This window comes from Tinamus guttatus, unplaced genomic scaffold (genome assembly GCF_059628265.1).
Source record: "Tinamus guttatus ecotype Peru unplaced genomic scaffold, ASM5962826v1 Tinamus_guttatus_pri_ptg000051l, whole genome shotgun sequence".
NCBI lineage: Eukaryota > Metazoa > Chordata > Aves > Tinamiformes > Tinamidae > Tinamus > Tinamus guttatus.
In genome coordinates this window covers 54,005-73,248 of record NW_028288585.1, presented here as the reverse complement: position 1 = coordinate 73,248, position 19,244 = coordinate 54,005, and the positions used below count along the sequence as shown (strand labels likewise).

The 19,244-nt window shown below is 40.8% G+C and overlaps 1 protein-coding gene across 1 annotated transcript in view; it reads left to right on the top strand.

Annotated features, from left to right (window-relative positions):
- KCNQ5 (potassium voltage-gated channel subfamily Q member 5) overlaps positions 1-19,244 on the top strand; it is a 292,043-nt gene that overhangs the window by 260,667 nt on the left and 12,132 nt on the right. The window contains exons 9-10 of the mRNA XM_088539909.1: positions 1,902-1,928; positions 9,798-10,018. Coding sequence (XP_088396035.1) covers positions 1,902-1,928; positions 9,798-10,018 — 248 coding nt within the window. The remainder of the gene's footprint in view (positions 1-1,901; positions 1,929-9,797; positions 10,019-19,244) is intronic.

The window sequence follows — 19,244 nt, the reverse complement described above, 5'->3', positions numbered from 1 at the left end:
CCATTTTGAAGTTGCACTAATTCCTCCTGCATGCTCTCAGTCAAGATGTATTATTATTTATAACAGACTTATAGAAGAACACATCTCCTGGGGAGTACTGCTTATTGCTGGGCAAAACGGACTCCCTTCAATCTTGATCCTGAGCCAAATTCTGGTATAAATCCATGTCACTCTGTATAAACACCAGTTTGTGCCCATTGAAGGTCAGGGGTGAAGGTCCCTGATCTCAGGGAGCCCAACTCCCTGCCAGAGAGTGCCCCGAACGCACCCGCTGCACGTCCCCATCTCGCCTCTCCCCAGTCCCTGCTTCCCGGGGCTCAGCACCAGCTGCTCTCCTGCTAAATGTTCTGGATGGGCATCTGGGCTGGGGTGGGCAATGGAAAGTGCCCCTTCCTCTTGCCCTGAAATTGTCCTGCGTGCCCAAAAGCGGACTTGCTCGGAGGCTCCGTCCCCGGTCATTTGTGCCACGGCATGCACATCTCTTCGTCTAGTCACTTAGTCACTTGTTAGGATCCACAATCTTCTGAGCAAATAGACATTTGCGTGAGATTTCTCCTTTATCAACTCAAATCAATATATTTGTTAGCCCAGTACCAAATTCTCACCAAAGAAAAAGTTATAATATTAATACGGAGCTCATTCCTTAAGTTCATTAGTATTTTTATAGTCTTCTTCTTTATATTCTATTAGTATTTTATATTCTGAGGACTGTAGCTATGTATAAGTCTAGGGAGGAGATCATGGCATTCGGTATCTCCCTAGGGGGAATCACCCCCCCCATTATACACACAGCCAGTGGAAGGTAGCCTAAAAGACTTGATGCCCCAGTTTGACAAACAAGAAAAGTACATAGATGTATTTTTTTATTTATGTATTTGTTTGGTTGAAAATTCACAGAGCACTGGTAGTCCAAGACAATTCACTAGTTTACTATTCACTAGAATAAGATTTAGCAGAAGGTAGTAAATTGATTGATCCTATACAGGGCACAAGTCAGAGAATAAAAGGTATTAGATAAAGATCAAAAAGAAATGCAATGAGAGTCTTATAGGAAAGCTGTGATAAGCGTCCTAACTGTTGTTATTGCAGACAGTTCAAGAGAATTAGTGGTTTCTCCCAAAACTGGGTGATGAACATCCACATGACAGTAAAAAGGTAATCGTGTGCCAAAAAGCTCAGCCAAATAAAGGTTTGGCTGGGTACCCAAAGCTGATCTTTGAATTTCAAAGAGTTGACAAGAACAGAGCCTTAAGTAATCCATTACCACAAGTATAATTCCAAAATGCTTCAAACTAAAAGGAGCTTTTAGATTAAAAGTTACATGGAATATTGATTTTAATAAGTGAGCAATTCTTTTGCCATATACAAACAGGTTGAAGGCAACATTTGTATAAATAAATTGATATGAAATTATATAAATAATTACATAAGCAATGAAGCTGTATCCCACCTAAAAAATTCTAAAACATGTCCCTCGAAAAGTGCATCTAACTGTTAATTTAAATAAGCCTATTTCTGCAATATCCTAAAATTAAACCATTTTATTTACTAGAAATAAAATCTAATAAGAGTCTTGTCTAATAAGAGTCTACAGCCTTCTGTTATGTATGTGTCAGCAATGCGTTTTGCCTAAGTGCTTTGCCAACTCAGTCTGCAGTGGTATGTACAAAGCATGTTATGCATGTGTTAAAACAACTGAAAAGTTTATTTTTCAAAAGCATTGTAGTTACAAGTCTTGCTTGAATGTTTTTGTGGTTGCCCTGTAATGTGTGTGTTGTACGCTACTTTATTTAACATATCCATTTACAGTTTAGCATATATCTAACATCATCTGTAACTAAGTAATGTGATTACTATCTGCATAACAAATATGTTTTTCCCTCCCACTCCCTGACCTGAAGAAAAGAACAAGGGGAAGCTTCTAGCAGGTTTGTAGCTTCTTTTATTTCTTATATTTTCTAAATCTTTTTCTCCTTAAAGAGTTTTTAATGGTTCTGCACAATAGGCTCAATGAATTGTAGTGCTTTACTGATAATAAAGACAGATCTCACTTGTATTTAGCTTACACTGTTAGGATAGCGCTGCAGGGATTTGCTTCTTTGTCTCAGTTTTCTCGTGGGAAAACCAGGTTTTATCTTTTTAGCTGTATGTGTTAACGTAGCTCTCGGTGCAGCACGGCAGATGAGGAGCAGCACAGTCTGCCCAGGCTCCGGCTCTGGGGAAGAACGATGCAGCATCACGAGGGATGCTCCAGGGTGAGGACAGCCCTGGAGGCGTGCGGCCTGCCCTGGAGGCGTGCGGCCTGCCCTGGAGGCGTGCGGCCTTGCAGGCACCGAGGGCCCCTTTCCCTTGGCGCATCCTGGCTCTTCCCAGGACAGCAGTCCCTCGGGATGATGGGCTTTGCTCTGCTTGGCAAGCAGCTTACCTGCTTGTCCGCAGCGCCCGTCCTGTGGGAGCTCGTAGACGTCACCCCCACAGCCTGCCAGCCAGGACCCACCTCGTATAAGCATGATGGCTCCGTCAAACCTTCTGTCCGCACTCCTCCAACAGTAACAAGGCACCTTTGCCTTTTGAAAGGTGACACCCAAGCTGGCAGCAAGTGGTTGTGCATCTCCTGACGTTACCACCTCCAGAGCAGAGCTTTGAGAAAGGGCCATGTGTTCCCAGCTTCACCAGTGAGCACTTGCAGAGACAAATGTACTTATGAGAAGTAGGAGCTAGATGTGAGAAACACCCAGCCAATTATGAAAATTACATTGGAGGCTCCCTGTTAGTGATAACGATTGTGATTTTAAAAGAAGTCAATGATTTAGCAATTTTTTTTCAATTTATATTTCACTCTTCAGAAAATCTTATTTATTGTGTGCTGTAACTGCCGTGTATTAGCGTGTATTAGGGTAGGTATAAAAACGAACTTGTTAACACAATATCCTGTTAGCACAATATTAAAGACTTGTTTTCCAGTGACTTCTACCAAATAGCCTATTAAAAATTGCATTTATAAAGTCAAGATGAACCTATGCTTTTGTAAAAGAAACAGCAGTGTGCGTTTTCCTAGAAAATCCACAATTTTAACATTTTTCTGAGATTCTGGTCTACAGTAAACGACCTACAGGCCACTCAGTGCTTTTTAAAAAGGTGTGTTTTTGTCTATGGCTGTTTATAATTCTTATGCTGATATATTGCAGTATGTTTGTGTCATTTAAAATCCATGTCGTGTATGTGGTCTTTTGTGGTAAAAGTGTAAATGCAAAAACTTCTGCAACGTACTTAGAGGTAACTGTCCTCGACTGTTTAACTTCTTTCTTACTGCAATGCTGAGTGACTTGCATGGGATGCTGTGTTAACTAAGCTGCTGCTTGTTTCACTCCAGATTAAGATGTGTTGATACCAGCAGTGCATTGGATTGCTTTCTGAACACGCTTTTTGCTCTTTACTCCATTTTAGTAATAGTGCAAAAAGACATTTCTTGCTTTAGGTAAAAGATCATTTTTATTACCTATTAAAATGAATTCTGTGTTTACAAACAGGAATTTTTGTGCTTCAGCATTTATAGAGACCTGCAGTTTTTCTTTAGGTAGCTAAATTAGGTTGCTGGGTATTTAAGAAAGAGCACTGTGCTGCTGAGGCTGCAGCTTCATGCTCGTTTTAATACAAATATGTTCAACACATTCTATTTTCTGTTTCTCAAAAGATCACATGTGTTCTACTTAATCATTTATCACACTAATTAATGGCAGCCTTTCTGGTGTTTTCCTTGCTGCAACGGGGCTGGCTCTGGACTCTGACTCTGTCAGAGCTCTGCAAGCAGTTTATAATCCTATATTTTAAATTAACTGTATCTATAAATCTATAGATATTGATCTGTATTTCACTATATCTCTATCTGTTTATTTCTGCTCAGTTACACATGGTGGCTGAAGTTCTTTCTGTGCAGGGAACCGGCTCGAGACTGATGAACCTTACAACACATTGAGAACACAAGCGTTTTTAAGCTCTGTGTATTCTACACATTGGTTTTCTGCAGAGAACTTATTTCAGCCATCTAGTGCAGGCTTCTTTTATCATTTTAAATAAATAGTGGGCCTGAGTAAGGATCAGCTACTCAGGCAACTTTCTCTGGTGGAATCTGGTTGAGTTTTGCTAGAATAGGAACTTGGGGAAAAAGGGGTATCATCATCCCTCTGAGACACTCAAGTACATTATACTCTGGAATTCTGTCCACATACTTCTGTATCATCTCTGTTTCTAAACGTAGATTTAATGTAAATTATTATCTTTGCATGCACCACATGAAAAAAGAAACAACCTGCGATCAAGAATCTAACTTGATTTGGAAAACCTAACCCCTACCTGGTAGCAGATTGCTTAGTAACGTGGTCCTCTATTTCCCCTCACTCCCAGTAAGCTTTGTAGTAATAAACAGAAGCTCTTCAGGATGTACACCCCTCGGAAACATAGGTATTCAGCATCCTGCCTATTCACTTGATGTTTGAGAATGCCAACTAACATCAGGTGCATGATTCATTGACTTCCCCTTCTCAGTGCTTTCAAGTTCCTTTCTTCTTCAAAGGACTCCTCATGTTCTTTTTTTATTTTTTTCCCTCAATGCTTGTAATTCCCCTCCTTGCTTGTTGCCTGCAATGACATTAATACAATGGCAATACTACTGTTCTCTGAAGTTCACCCAGTTGCACAATTGCAGCACGCCATGGTTTGCTCAGCCCCATCTTCCACCTCTGCCTGAGACTTGAACTTTTGGAATGTGCTTTCCTGACAAGACCTGCAACAGTGGTTGAATATTTGGATAGCGCAATTTCCCCAAGTCCAAGAGGATTTTTATAGCCATAGTAGTTGGGTTCTCTGTCACATGACTAATAATTGGCAAGGAATATTAAGATATAACATGCTAGGCCGTATCAACTTTTAAAACATATAGTTGCTATTGAGAAGAATCCCCTTGGACACAGCTTTAGAAGTTGTGCCTGCATCCTATGTTTACAAGGTAGAGAAATGCATGTGAAAACAACATCTGCTTCAGTTGAATTCTGTTGAAACATTGTCTCTCTTACCAAAAATGGTAATTCCTAGATCTTAAGGAGATCTTAAAGGAATCTTAAGGGAGAAATCTCTTGATTTACAACTAACGTTTATTACAAATTTTCCATATTAAAAAATAAAATCAATGAAAGTACAAACTGATGATAAAAATGAAGCAAAATAGTTTCTATAGATCAGAAACTGTTTTGAAAAATAAAAAATGCACAAAAATATAACTTCTTTTCTATTTGAAAATTAAAACATTATGTCTTGAAATTCATGTCATTACTCATTGAAGGTATGAGATATAACACCATGTTTCTTGGATTCATGCTTCTAGCGTGAGACTGGTGGAGAAGACTTAAACATTTGAACTTCAGGCGTTAGACTTTACAGTCCTATTTAGCTTAATTCCATTTAGCTTAATTTCAGTGAAGTCATATGTTGACTTGGACATTCATATTTACTGAAAATTGATTCCTGGAAATTAATATTTATTTTTGATTGCCGATATTGAAAAGCTGAAAAACAGATCATAAATTGCAACTGGTGAGAAGGTGCTGCAAGTCTGAGATTGAAGCAGGGCACAGAATGAATGTGATGACAAATGTAATGGAAGATAGGGAAACAGAGGAGTGGGATGGAGAACCAAAGAGATGCACAGCTAACCAAAAATTATAGTAAGGCGGGCCATGCAAGATAGACAGAGCTATAAGTACAAGCAGGAAAAACAAATGTTCATCAGCACTTATCAATTAAAATAAAATCAAGTCTAGTCATTTGATCCATCACAGAGTAGCGTTCAGTGCTCCTGCAGTGAAGCTACACTGACCTCTAGTGTCGGTAAACACAATTCTTTCACCAGTCACTGACGGAAAAGACAAAACTTGGAGGGGGGGAAATCATACGAAGTCCTTTGCTGTCAGAGGGAAGTGAATGGTTGGTGCATGTCCTGATCAGGAAGAACGAGTGGTCAGGTCCTACAGCTCATCTTTCATGAGACAGAAGATTAGAGAGAAATCACTAGCATCCTCCTCCGAGGTTCCAGCTGTAACTGATCTCCACTGAAACGTGCTTCAAAGCTCCAGCACTATCGTTGTGAAAATATTCCCAAGCCTGCCGCCTTCAAGAGAAGTTTATCACTTGGGCCAAAGAGAGCGCCACTACTAAGGAAGATTGCGATTGAAAGTAACTGTGTATAGAAACTAGCTAGAAAAAAATGCCAATCAGAAAAGATCTATAATAGAAAGACACAAACCTAAAATAATATATAGAGGAGCAGGGACAATTGTGATTCTCTCAAATTCTTGCCTTATTAGGCTTGACTTGGAAGTCCCTGTGTTGCAGAAAGCATTAGACATCCATTTTTCAGATTCTGTGGTTCTGCCTTCTGGACCAGTGTTCAAGTTCAGTTTGGTGATTTTCAGGAATTTGTGAATTTCCCATGGGTATTAACAGACTCACATTAACTCAAGGCATTCCCTTCAAATATTTTAAAGAAAGGAGAAGAGAGGAAGAGAAAAAATGTAATTGGCTAAGTCCTGCAGGAGGTGAAGGATTGTTAGTGGGAACAGTGCTGATCCAACCAACACTAAATTCAGAGTAAAAGGCCCAAAAGTTTCAGTGGCCGATAATTCGAGTGTGAAAAAGAAGGTCCAAAGACATTTGAAATGTCATAAAAGTGGTCTATGGTCTCCACTTCTATTGCAACAGGCCACCAGAAGCCAGGAACTATACTTTCACTGCGAGAAAAAAATGGTCAAGATGCCTGAAAAATGCATAGCTTCAGTGATTCCTTCTGATAGGTTACCTGCCTGTAGGACGTATAGAAGAGTCTTGTGACCTGGTGCTTCCGAGGACAGTAGTTTTCTTCTCCTGGGCCTGGGCCTGAATTCCCCACATTGCCAGCAGTGCAAGTTTTGCCTGTGCCAGGGAGTCGAGCAGGACCCAGGGCCTTTGGAAACAGGCCACTCCTGAGCATTTCCCACCGGTCTCAGGGTAGGAACAGCAATCCAAGAGTGGGGAACTGCTACGGTTGGTGTCTTTGGAGAAACTCAAAGGCCAAACCAGAGTTTCCAAACCCTCCATCCCATTATGGTTCAGCACTCTCAGCATGGGTCCTTGGCATGCAATTACACTGCCATTACTGCAAACAGCAGGTTTCAGGTGTGAAGTCAGCATTTTGAATTAATATTTTCATTCTCGACATCGCAATTCTGCAAATGTCTCTAGTACAGATGAAGTGTCTACTGTTTCTTTCACCATTGGCTCATTGCTTTGAGTTGGAGAACTAAAGATACTCAGGTTAAGTAGCCATTGTGTATTACTCAGTTTTTGTAAACGAAATGAGCCTATACTATGTGCCCAAGTCATTTAAAGGCAGACACTGTTTACATCAGTCCAAGTTAATTGACATAAGAACGTGTGCTTTTTTCATTTTTCTGTTTTCATTTTTAGTTTGGAGTTACTGCGATAATAAAAGAAAAATTATGACTCATACTAATCTGAATTATGACTAGCTTATTGATTTTCCTTTCATGCTAATTAGTCCAAGAGGAAGAGAGCTGTCCAGAATTTTTTTTAATTGTAAGATTTGTCAATAAATTAATAATTTGATTTCATGCTTGAATTACTGTTCCTGAAATTTCAGCCCTAAGATGAGTAAATACAGCATGTAGGACACATGCCTAGAAATAATACCTGTAAGAAGTTCATTTTGATTGTGTTGCTCATGCTGTATAACATGCAATAATGTGGCTAATAAATACTTCCTAGATTATATTTTCGTTAAATCCAACAATTCAAAAGATTCCAGAACTGAAATGCAATTAAGTCATAAATGTAATTTTCATTGAGAGATGCATTTTAGAACTTGCTTTTCTTTCGAACAGTTGGTTCTGAGGATCTTTTGCATTGAAAACAAAACAAGGTTTAGTCCTGCAGGTGTGGGTAACAATTTGCAATGGAAAGAGATGACATTTCCAGCACCATCATGTGTTTGTTTCAACGATTGCCTACTCTGGGCAAGGGAGGAAGGGGGCTAGATTGAGAAATTATACTAAAGGTATTCCTTCAAGTGATTCAACATGCCATATAGAAACACATTTATCTAATAATCTTTCTGTTGTCATGCTTATTTTATAGCATTCTTGAAACTTAGCTCATTATAAGTGTCGCAGCATGTTCTTTGCCTGCAACAAACTGCATCCTTTCAAGTCTCAGTGATGTCTGTATTCAGATTGAAATGCTGTGCTCTGCTCTGCTATGCCTGGAAAAAATATCTGATTATCTCAACATTTCACAGCCACAGAAATTTATAATTACATTCCATTTCATATAATTACATATTAACACGCTCTTTTCAGAGCACAGTTGGTTAAACATTTAAGAAAGGAATAATGCATTTTAGCGTTAGCTAATTATCTGCAAAAATTGATTCTGTTGAAAAACATCCCTGAGTGACCTTCCCAAGTTAAATGCAAAGACTGTGGGGAAACTAGAAAGTGCTTTAACTTCAGACTGACATATAATTTTCAGGCAGACTGTCTTTGCCAAAGGTGGTCTAAAAGAACCCCCCAAATCCTACTCCATGTGGTAAGCCTAAAGCATCACCTGTTCCATTTCTTCCCTTGCAAGAATAGAGTTGACCTTTGATCAGGAAAACCCTTCCCCTTGTACAAGTAGTTGAACTTAACCCCATAGATAAAACGTGTGTTTGTTTCCAAAGCAAGTTTTTCTTTTCCCTTTGTGTCTTCTGCTTCAAAAAGAGCCAGAAGGAAACAAGAACCAAAAAAGAAGTGCTAGATAATCACAGATATATGCGGATAGTTGGGGTGACCACAACAGCTCCTACATATATTTTCAGATGTGAAGAAACGTAATTTAAGCACCAAAAAAGTAGAAACTCTACGTATGTCACATTCAGCTGGCTGAAGTGGGAAGGTCAGGAGCACAGGAAGGAAAATGATCAGTTTACTGTTGGCCAACTGTAAGCTCACAGGCCACCTTTGATCAAGGAGTCACAATCATTAGCTTGGCTGGGCTGTGGTAACTCTCTAAAGAAGTGCCTGTGGCAGGTGACAAGTTCCCAGCTTAATCTCAGGTAATGACTTTATTGAGCACACAGTGTAACATTACATTTCCATTAATCAGTCATCATACTGATCACAATCCTGTCTTGGATGTCTTGTTACTCTTGGTTTTGTCATGTCCAAGTGCCGTAACAAGGGATTCTGAATAAGAGTGTTCGCTAACTGCATATGAAATGTTGGAAAGTGCCACATCTTGAAAAAGCATGAGTACTAACAAACAGCAATATTCCTGCCTGCTTAAAAAAAAAAACTACATGGCATGCAGTAATAATAAATACTTTTTTTTCCTTGTTTATTTGTAGAGATGGTCAGAAATGCACTGAGCTGGACAAACTAACATGGAAATAAGCCAGATAAAAATTCAAAGCATAAAAAATAGAGATTTATCTGTAATCATTTGCTTAGATTTGTTCCTATTTGTTAATTTTAATTTCCAGTACAACATTATTCTGTCCTGTAAGACAGACAGTGATTGATAATACTGCTATCAAACAACAATTATTTCAAATCAGTTTCCTTTCCAGATGAAATAAATTCCATGAAAATAAAAGTGCAGAACTAACTGATTCATACTGCTTAGAATTTTTAGAAATTATTTGCATAATATATGATAGAAGAAGATGGAGTGCAGGACTGTGGAATAAAATATATTTCTCTTCTTCACAGTCAAAAGTTAAGTTTCAAAGAGCGGGTCCGGATGGCCAGCCCACGAGGTCAAAGCATTAAGAACAGGCAGTCTTCGGTCGGGGATCGCCGGTCACCAAGCACTGACATTGCTACGGAAGGGAGCCCCACCAAAGTTCAGAAGAGCTGGAGCTTCAATGACCGGACCCGTTTCAGGCCCTCACTGAGGCTGAAGAGTTCCCAGCCAAAACCAGTGGTTGATGGTAGGAATTTTTAATGCCTAATTTTACACTGCAAGCTGTTCCCAGGGTTGTCATGCCCTTGAACACCAGGGCTTTGAATGAGAACCATTCAGTACACGTGTACGTACACGAATCTCACATCGTGGAAAAGGGACATGAAAGAGGGAAGAAATGTTAGAAAGCTTCAAACAGGGTGCTGAGGTGGTGTCAGATGTTTGGGATGTTACTTCTGCCCCACATTTCCCCAGGGATTTGGATTTCTGTAGTCGCTCTTTTTCCCCACTTAGGAATGTTTTATTGTTTCCTATGGTACCCACTGACAAAAAACAGGGGGAACAGTCTATGAAAGTAGGGAGTGACCCTGACTGTGTGTGCAAATTACAGGGTGAATCAGGTGATCAAAATAAAGAAGTGGGACTTTAAACCCTTTCTGTGAGAGCCGTCATACATGCTACTTCTAGCAATTGTCGGTAAAAACATTCAGACAAGAGTGTAATTTTGGTATCTGCTTCCTTTTTATAGCATATGTTGTCACCAACATGTAGGTTGGCAAAACACCCATAGAACTGAAATGCCCTATCCCTCATCTAAGAAAACCTTACACAACACCTTCAGGAAAAGCCTGTGTGAATAAACATTTCCTGAAGGGCCAACAAGACAAACCTTAGTGTTGCTAAGGTCAGCCCCTGTGGAGAGCCTCAGAGATACAAATCCCGAGTTTGTGTGTATTAAAGCAAGCCGCTGGGGTCTACCATGCCATGCATCTCGTGAGGTCCTGAGGGCCAGGTGGTTTACCATCCCTTGCACCTTTCTGGAGCAAATGGCCTGGGTGGTCTTCCAGGGAAATCGCAGTGTACAGGGTATGTGGTGCCTGCCTCACACCAGCGTAGCATCAGGACACCCCAGGTGCCCGGAAAGGGGAAGGCGGAGACCCTGGAGCTACCAGAGTGTCAGAGTGAATGTAACTGAAGCGATGCTGTCTAAATGTAGGCTTCCTATGTAATCAGTTAGATAGAATGCCTATCTCCCCAAAAGACAAGCCAGAAATGACTTCATAGGTTAAACCCCTGTAACTTGCACAGCCTCTGGAAGTGAACTAACAGCAAAGCAATTTGTTGAGTACACTGCCAGTGGCTCAGCAGCTCACATGTGTTGCAGTCCCTCAGCCTATACCTCTCTCAGGAGTCCATTTACTTTTTCATCAGCCCATTTGTCATAGTAACATTTCGTAAGTGTTGCCCTAGATTTCGTCTTGAACATATTGTCATTTTTAGGAACCATCTGCATGAGAAGATCATGTTCCCTGCTAGAGTCTCTCCTTGGTGGCATAAATGGCATCTCAGGCATTTCTGTAGATAAAAGGTAATAACAACAGCAAGGAGCTCGTTGCTGTGCATAAAGCCCTAAAGATCTTGCAGAGCAAATGCGAACTGTTTCCACGTCAGCAGTTTCCAGCCACGAGTCCACCCTTATGAAAAAGGGCCAACAGATATGACCAATTTCTCATCGGTGGCAGGAGGAACAGATTCCATTGTCCTCAACATGTAGGCGAATGCCAAGTTTCCACTCTGGGACCCAGTCCAGCTACTTCTAGGAGTGGTATCATCAAATGGATGTGCAGGATGCTCACTGCCGAGAGGAAACTCCCTGCTACTTCACACAACACATTTGCAGCAAAAGACAGGCACTATCAACCTGGATGAAGTCTTTTTTTTTTTCCCATGTTTGTTGCCAGTTTCACATTTTTTGCCTTCTGCAACTGACAGCATAATGGAAAGGACCTGGAGAATACATCTTTAGCTTAGAACATCATGCATTTTTCAGTGGGTGAAAATAAAGCATTAGCAGCACGTTATTCGTATCTCTCAGTTGTGAGGTCCTCTAGTCTTCCTCCGTGAGGAATTCTCAGGCTGAAGGATTAATCATTTTGGCACACTGATATTCCAGCCAAAGTAGAAGCCACTCTTTCCTAGATGAAGGTCTGGACTCAAAACAGTGCCCTTGAACCGCTTTTTCTTCTGGTGATTCTTATCTCTTTGTAGTGTGTTTGAGGGGGGAAAAAAAATTTGCAGTGAACCCTTGTTACTTGAGGCTTATGTTGGGTAAGTTTGAGTGGGCAGAACTTAGAGCTGTCCAGATGCCCTGCCTAGCACACAGGGCTGAGGGGAAGCAAAATAGTGAAACCTGGAAGGTTCTGCCATCTGCCATCAGATGTCCCACCAGAGTAAAACTCTGGAAATGCTCTCAATGATTCAAAGATGCACAAAGAGTACTTCACTCTGCACATTAGCAGAAAAGAACCTGAAGTGCCAAGAGATTGTTAGTTATCTCATGAAAAATGAAAAGCCTTTCTCCCTGAGCTTTGCCTTCCACAAGAGAAGACATATGCTTGCTTTGTTTTCAGTCAATTATATTAAATTTAGGGTTCTGAGTGATTTTCAGGTAGCTGAGGTGGAGGATTAGCTACTTGCTGTGCAGGTGAGATTCACAGCACTCTATATAAAATAAAACAAAGTAACAAATGTACATTGTGAGCAGAGGGTTCAGAAGGAAAGCAAAATGATTAAATTATCTAAGAATGATCTACAACAGAAGAGCCACTGCAGCAATTTTCTAGCCTTGACTAAGTTCTGATATAGGACATGGTTGGAATCTGGACCAAAACAATCAGAAAGAGACTGCTAGAAAACCTCAACATTAGCAGTTAGTCATGTAAAGGGAGCTCTCCCATCCAGACAGGAGCTTATGGAAAGCAGATAATAGGTGGAAAAGTGTTACTCAGGCTAGGCATTAAGAAAAGCTTACTAACACTCCCCTGCTGCAGATGAAGATCATTAAAGGAGGTACCTTGGCAGTGACTAAAACACACAAGTATCTCCCAAAAGGATATTGGCATTGTTATCTTAGAGCAGCATGACCAAAACTGTTGCGTAAATGCCTTCATTTATGGGAAGCGACAGGGCTCTGAAACTGCCTATAAACCATTTATTGTTATTGCCAAAATGGGCCTGGCAACTGCAGCAATTATTTCAACTACATATGTGCATTTGCAAATTGAATCCAAACCTGAGAAAGCTTTGATGGCTGCAGAGAGCTTTGGTGGCACGGCTGCAGACGCTCTCGAGAGCTTTAACAATGCTGCAGGGGAGCTAAATAGAAAACTGAGGCTTACGCAATCTGATTTTAAATATATGTCCACTCTCAGCTCAACTGTGGATTGCAACTGCCAGAATTCTTGTTGGACATGAGGCCCTGCAAAAGCCAATGGCAATGATGCCAGGATGCTGAATTTCCAAGCCCTGTTATTTTAAAGGGAATTATCAGTGCTAAACAGATAAACTGGAATTCTTCACCACGAGATCTGCCAAGACCTTAGGGGTGGTAAATTGTTACGTGTCACAGTGTGTGCATCAGATAGAAGAATCATATACAAAGGTTTTGTTGAATGATGAGAGATAAGGAACTGTGTTGTTAATAGGATCGTGTGTGCCCTGTGGGGTTTGGTCCCCAGCACATCCCATGAACTGTGGCTGGGACCATCCGGGAGAGGCAGAGCTGGCCCAGGCCAAACCTGCGCTGGAGGCTGTGCACACAGTCACACAGCACAGGTGTTGCTCTCACTGCTGCCTAAGGCCCTGTGTCTGTGCCTTCGTGTATTTGCTACTGTAGATCCAGCTGCATAGACTTACCTCACAAACTCTCTCATTTGTGGACACCTACAGTCCAGGGCTTCTATTTTTATGCTTGTTTCTTTTTCTAGGGAATACAGCTTTCTTTCCTGCTTAAATCCTGTTCCAGTCTTGTAGTGTCACAGTTGAAATAAAGAATAGATGTTATATTGTACATGCAGTTCCCAGTATGGTTGAAAGCGCCCTATTACACTTGTATTCTACCAACCTCTGCTTCCAAGCTTTTCCATGAGTTACTGCGCATTTATTGCAGCCTAGAGCCATTGTGTGGCTTTTTGAATAAAATGTCAAAAGTGTTTAGCATGGGAGATATTACGAACATATTTCATTTGATTAATTAAAAAGAACTCTGTAAGGAAATACTTGATTTCTGCACCGCCTCTGAACATTGTACGCTCACATGAACTCTAACCTCTCATTCCCTACAGAGTACTTGCATAAAGTCCTCAGGGTAGAGTATATTATAAAAACTGTGGAAAGAATGCAGTTGTGTATTTCAGCCCCCGTGTCCTCAATTACTTCCATGTTATTTATGTATTGCAAAAGCAACAGGTTTTCCTTTCAGTAGCACAAACATCATGACCTCTTACAAGGGCCACTTGATGTGGCAAAGGTCCTTAGTTTGATTGCTTTTACATCCTGGTTAGCTTAAATTTGCTGATTCAAAATGAAGCTGCATAATGTCAAAATCAAGGTGCTTGATTCATATGGGATATGAGATTTGTGATGGGATAAAAAGACCTGTTATTTGCAATATATCAGTTTGTGCTAGTCAGGAGATTTATGTTCTTGTGATTGTTTGACTTGATCGTACAGCTCTCATTTATTACAGTTGTCACTGTAATTAATTAGTAAGATCTTATAAAAATAATCTGGCATTCTGATCAAAGCTCTGAGACATTTTTTCATTTTGTGTAAATAGTGCAGACCATTGGTTTTGAGGAGTTATTTCAGTTTATTCCAATTGAGGACATGGCCACGTGAGTCTGTAGTTTAGTGTCCATCTGCCCTGGTCTGCCCTGGTGTGTTCTTTGCTCACTTAACTGAGTGCTTGCTCAGGAGTCCTTTGTAGTGAAGGAGAAGAGCAGAGGGCCACGCAGAGGTATTAGTTGCATGAGTTTAAGGTACCCTCATCAGTAGTGAGTGAACAACACGAGTTTTGAAGCCATTCTGAAAGGATACTCATGAAACTTCCCAACCACCATGTAACTCACTTGCACCAAGATGTTTTAGCAAGGCTCTCGTTTTTATGAACTGTTGGTGAAATCCTGCATGGCTTTGTAAAATGCAGGACTATCGTGTAGCTCTCGAAGCTAATGCTGGCATCCTCCCCTCTCACCCAGGAACCTTCCCCTTCTCCACGGACTGGCAGGGGAGAGCAAAAGAGCAGAGCCGGCCTTCAGGGACCAAATGTCTCTGCCTACTACTAAAAGCCCCTTAAAACAACAGGACCAGGAAAATTCCTAGTGCTTAGGGCCTGTGTTAGTCCTTATATCAGATAACATATCAACTGATATGTGTTGTAAGGACAGGTAAACAGACAGTCAATTAGGCATGACATTTAACCTATTAGTCCCTAGTTTAGATTTTATCATATGTAGCCATATGTAGCCATAATTTCTTTTACAGATGTAATTTACTGTATATAGTGTATGTAAAGTATCAGGGATGTGTATGTACCTATGCACAAAAAGCATAAATGCATGCTTGAAAAACCATGCTAGAGCAACCCATCATTTTTCTTATTTTTCTCATATGGCCAGCTAAACTTGTTGGCTAATGTATTTATAATAAGATCAGCAATTTTAACTGCAGAATTATTGTGCATATAATGAATTGTTTTTAGAAAGTCTCCTGGTTCTCCATATCATCACTCAGAATAAAAAGGACTCCTTTTTAATTAAGCAGTGGGAGCTGTTCCATGAAAGCTGTTCCATGAAAATGAAAAATAAGCCAGAACTGATTTTTTTTGAAAAGTTAAAAGGTAACTAAAGATAATTGAGACTTATTAGCAAAGAATGTTAAAATTTTAGATAATTGGAACTTGCATGCATTATTTGATAACTAATATAAATAAAGCTTCTGACCTTAAAATAATTGCATATGTGAAAAAACAGACTCACATAGTTGCAATTAATAAAAAAAACTTTCCAATGAGACTATCCTCTATCTTTTCCGAATCTGAGCTGTTTTTGTATTTCACATATAAAATGTTGTTGGTGATATTCTTTATGATATTCTGTTTGTAAAGTTCCATACTGTACTATAGTAACATATCCTAGTTCTGATATCCCTTTCTCTACCTCAACTGGAAATACGCCTTTTTCAGGAGAAAGGAAAGGATAAAAGGAATAGGACATGCATAAAGTGCTGTCCTACACTTTATAGATACTGCACGTATGGTGAAGGCTGACATGCTTTATAGACGTGTAAAAGGTAGAGGGAGTTTTAAGAGTCCATGCAGTAAAGCCTCGCACTTCTTATCAGAGACGCGTCATAAACATGTGCTGCTGCATTTCTCTGTTCGGGGGAGCTTTGGATAACCTTATCGTTAAGTGTGAGTTTAAGTTCCATCCCAATTAGGGTTCCTTTTTTTCACTGGATTTTTCCTGTGAAGCTTAGCAAACAATCATGATTGAAACGATTTATGTGAACTGTTTCTTGAAAGACAGTCAGCTTGTTGCTGCTTTAAAGCAGAGGAAAATGTGAAAGGAAACTGTTGGTAGGAGCAGTTAGCGAAACCTGGATTCATGGCTCAACAAGTAGGAAAATAGCAAAAGCTTGTGAACAGGTGAGAAGTTTTGTGTAATAAATGTAAGTTACTAAGCAGGGACACATTTTATTTTCATAAAGGGAAATTACATGAGCATAAAACATGAAGATGTTCATACTAACGATTTTTGAAGGAGATAAATAATTGAGATTTTGTGTATTATTTGGTAATTATGATTTTGGGGGCATGCTATAAAGTACATTCAGGATATCTCCTTTTCTTCCAGAATATGGGCTAAATTCCTAAATCTTGAAAATGCTCAGGGTGAAGAAAGGTACTTCAGGCACCGTGTAAAGCTAAATGAAACATGTCTAGCTTGAGGGAATCCTGCACCTAGCCTGGCTGCACAGCTGACGTTACCTAGAGCAGCATAATAGGTGCTGTAAATTGCTTTCAAAGAGGACTAAAATAACAAAATAAGGGGAGTATTAATCTTCCAGCATCCCTTCTTGAACAGGAGATGTCCTCAGACCTCAGTCTGCCTGTTTACAGCGAGACAGTTTGGAGTTTAGGGCTGCACTGATGTCTGGCACCTCTCCTGTAGCCAACCTGTTTTTAAGCTCCCTCAAAGGCTTACGCTTGCCTTCTAGCTTAGGCTAGGATGAGCTGTCTTCCAACATCTTTGAATCATGGCTGCTTTTACTTGCCCAAAAGTTATCTGTGCTGAATCCTTCACTTCTTTCCCTTCTGGCCACTCATGCACTCAGTGAGCACAGCAGTGAGTTTGCCCCCTCAGGCTGTACTTGGGGTGTCCTACGCTGTGATCTCTGATGGCCAAAAGCAGCTCTGTGCTCAGGCTAGACTGTGGAGCAGACTGGCGAGTTGCATTATGAATTGCTTGAACTTCAGTTCTCATTTCTGAACTCTGGATTTTGAAAAGTAGTAATAAATTACAGCTTGGCGTAACTCAGCACCTGTGAAAACCGGCCCCCATTCATCCCTCACCTTGAGTCATGTATTACGGTGACAGCCAGATGTGCTTTTTTTAACCAAGCTGAAACAGTACTGTGCTGTAGCATGAATAATCCAGAGTTATTCGCAGACAGTCAACTTCAGGCAGACAGTCTCCCGAGTCTGAAAGATGGGTACTTAGCCTCAGCAGAATGATTCTGATTGCCCAAACGATGACCCACAGCTTAAACTACCTTCCATACAGACAGCGGAAGATCTAAGCACTTCCAAGAAAACAGTCAAAGGGTCTATATTAGGAATCATTTTACTGTTGACTATGTTAGGAGCACTGCTGCGGGCCTGGTCATGGTGCCTGCACATGTACTTAGTCAGTGCTAGATTATGGTTGCTGGCATATGGCAGTTCTCAGAAAACAAAGAGAAGAATATAAAATCTTCTCTAATTTGTTGAACAATGTTTCTAACACTGGAAGTGTGGGGCTACGATCAGAACAGTGTCACAGTTTTACTGAAGCCAAAGTATGTTGTTAAACAGAAAACAGTTCTAAGAAACGACTTGCGATATTTTCAAAAATAATAAATCAAGCCTTGTGCCTCAGTTTTGCTCATAAATTTTTTGTCAGTGACATACAGTGTTTCAGAACAGGGCAATTTTTAGCTGATCCATTTGGGAGAGAGTCATAAGCGAGTGGAGTTTGCAGAAGGAATGTGTGCGCGCCGGGACAAACTGGGAAATATCCGCACGGGCCGTCCGCGAGATGGGATTCCCAAGCTGCCAAGCAGCCAGCTGGGAAGGAACGGCAGGGGAGCCTGGAGCCCTCGCTGTGCTGAACCGTTCCCCAAGACACGGTGCTCGCTGTGGGAACGAGGAGCTGAGCTGCCCACAGCGGGCGCCGGGAGCTGCTCCGGGAGCACCGGGGCTTCCAGGCCCCACAGCCAGGGCCGGGGAGGCTGGGGGGCTCGGGCAGAGCCGCTGCTGCCGACGGCTCCCCCGGGACTTGGCGCAAGTGAACGGCCGCTGCAGGAGTTCATCAGCACGCCAACTTTGATTTCGGGAGTGTTTAGGCTGGAGTTTTTCCCAAATTCTCACTATGCGTTTCCCAAACTTTCTTCCCAAGCTGGCTCAGTATTGCAAAGCAATGCGAATGTTTCCCATATGAGTCAAACGAGGTTTATGGCACATGTGACGTGATTCTGAGTACCTGCTCAGCACTGAGGTGAATTTCATGTGGGAAATTGATATCAGTGGAAATCTTAGAAAGAAAAGAAAAAGGTGATTTATTAGGGGCAGTATCTCAATTTGATGCTGACTTAAATTTTCCCATGTCTGTCTAAAAATTTTGCCAATTTTCTAACCACATAAGCAACATGGCAACACAGATTGCACCATTCTGTCTTCCAAATGGTTCTGCAATGATATACAGCATTAAGGAAGCCCTTTTATTAATGGCAGTGTACTTGGCAAAGGACCCAGGAACTGCATCAGTGAGAGAATTGTTTAGAAACGTGTTTATTTTAAACTTTTGGGTTGGGGTCTTCTGGTTCACTGGGTTTACATGGTTGTAGCTCTTGTGACCTTGGCAGAACCTATGACTAATTTAACCCAGCACGACTCAGTAGAATCAAACCAAAGAGAGATGCTGAAACTACCGCTAGTGTAAAAAAACCTCTATTTTTAGTCTGGCATTTAGAAATGAGCTGGGAGGTTTCAGCACTGCAAGAGGTTCCTGGAGAGGTTAATCTAAGGTAATGCCTGGGAAATTAGTTTAGTGAAACACTTTGTTTATTTTAGCACTAGTTTATTGTTAGTTTATTTTAGTTTGGGTTTTTTATTAGTTTATTACATTAGTTTAATTTAGAACACTAGTTTATTT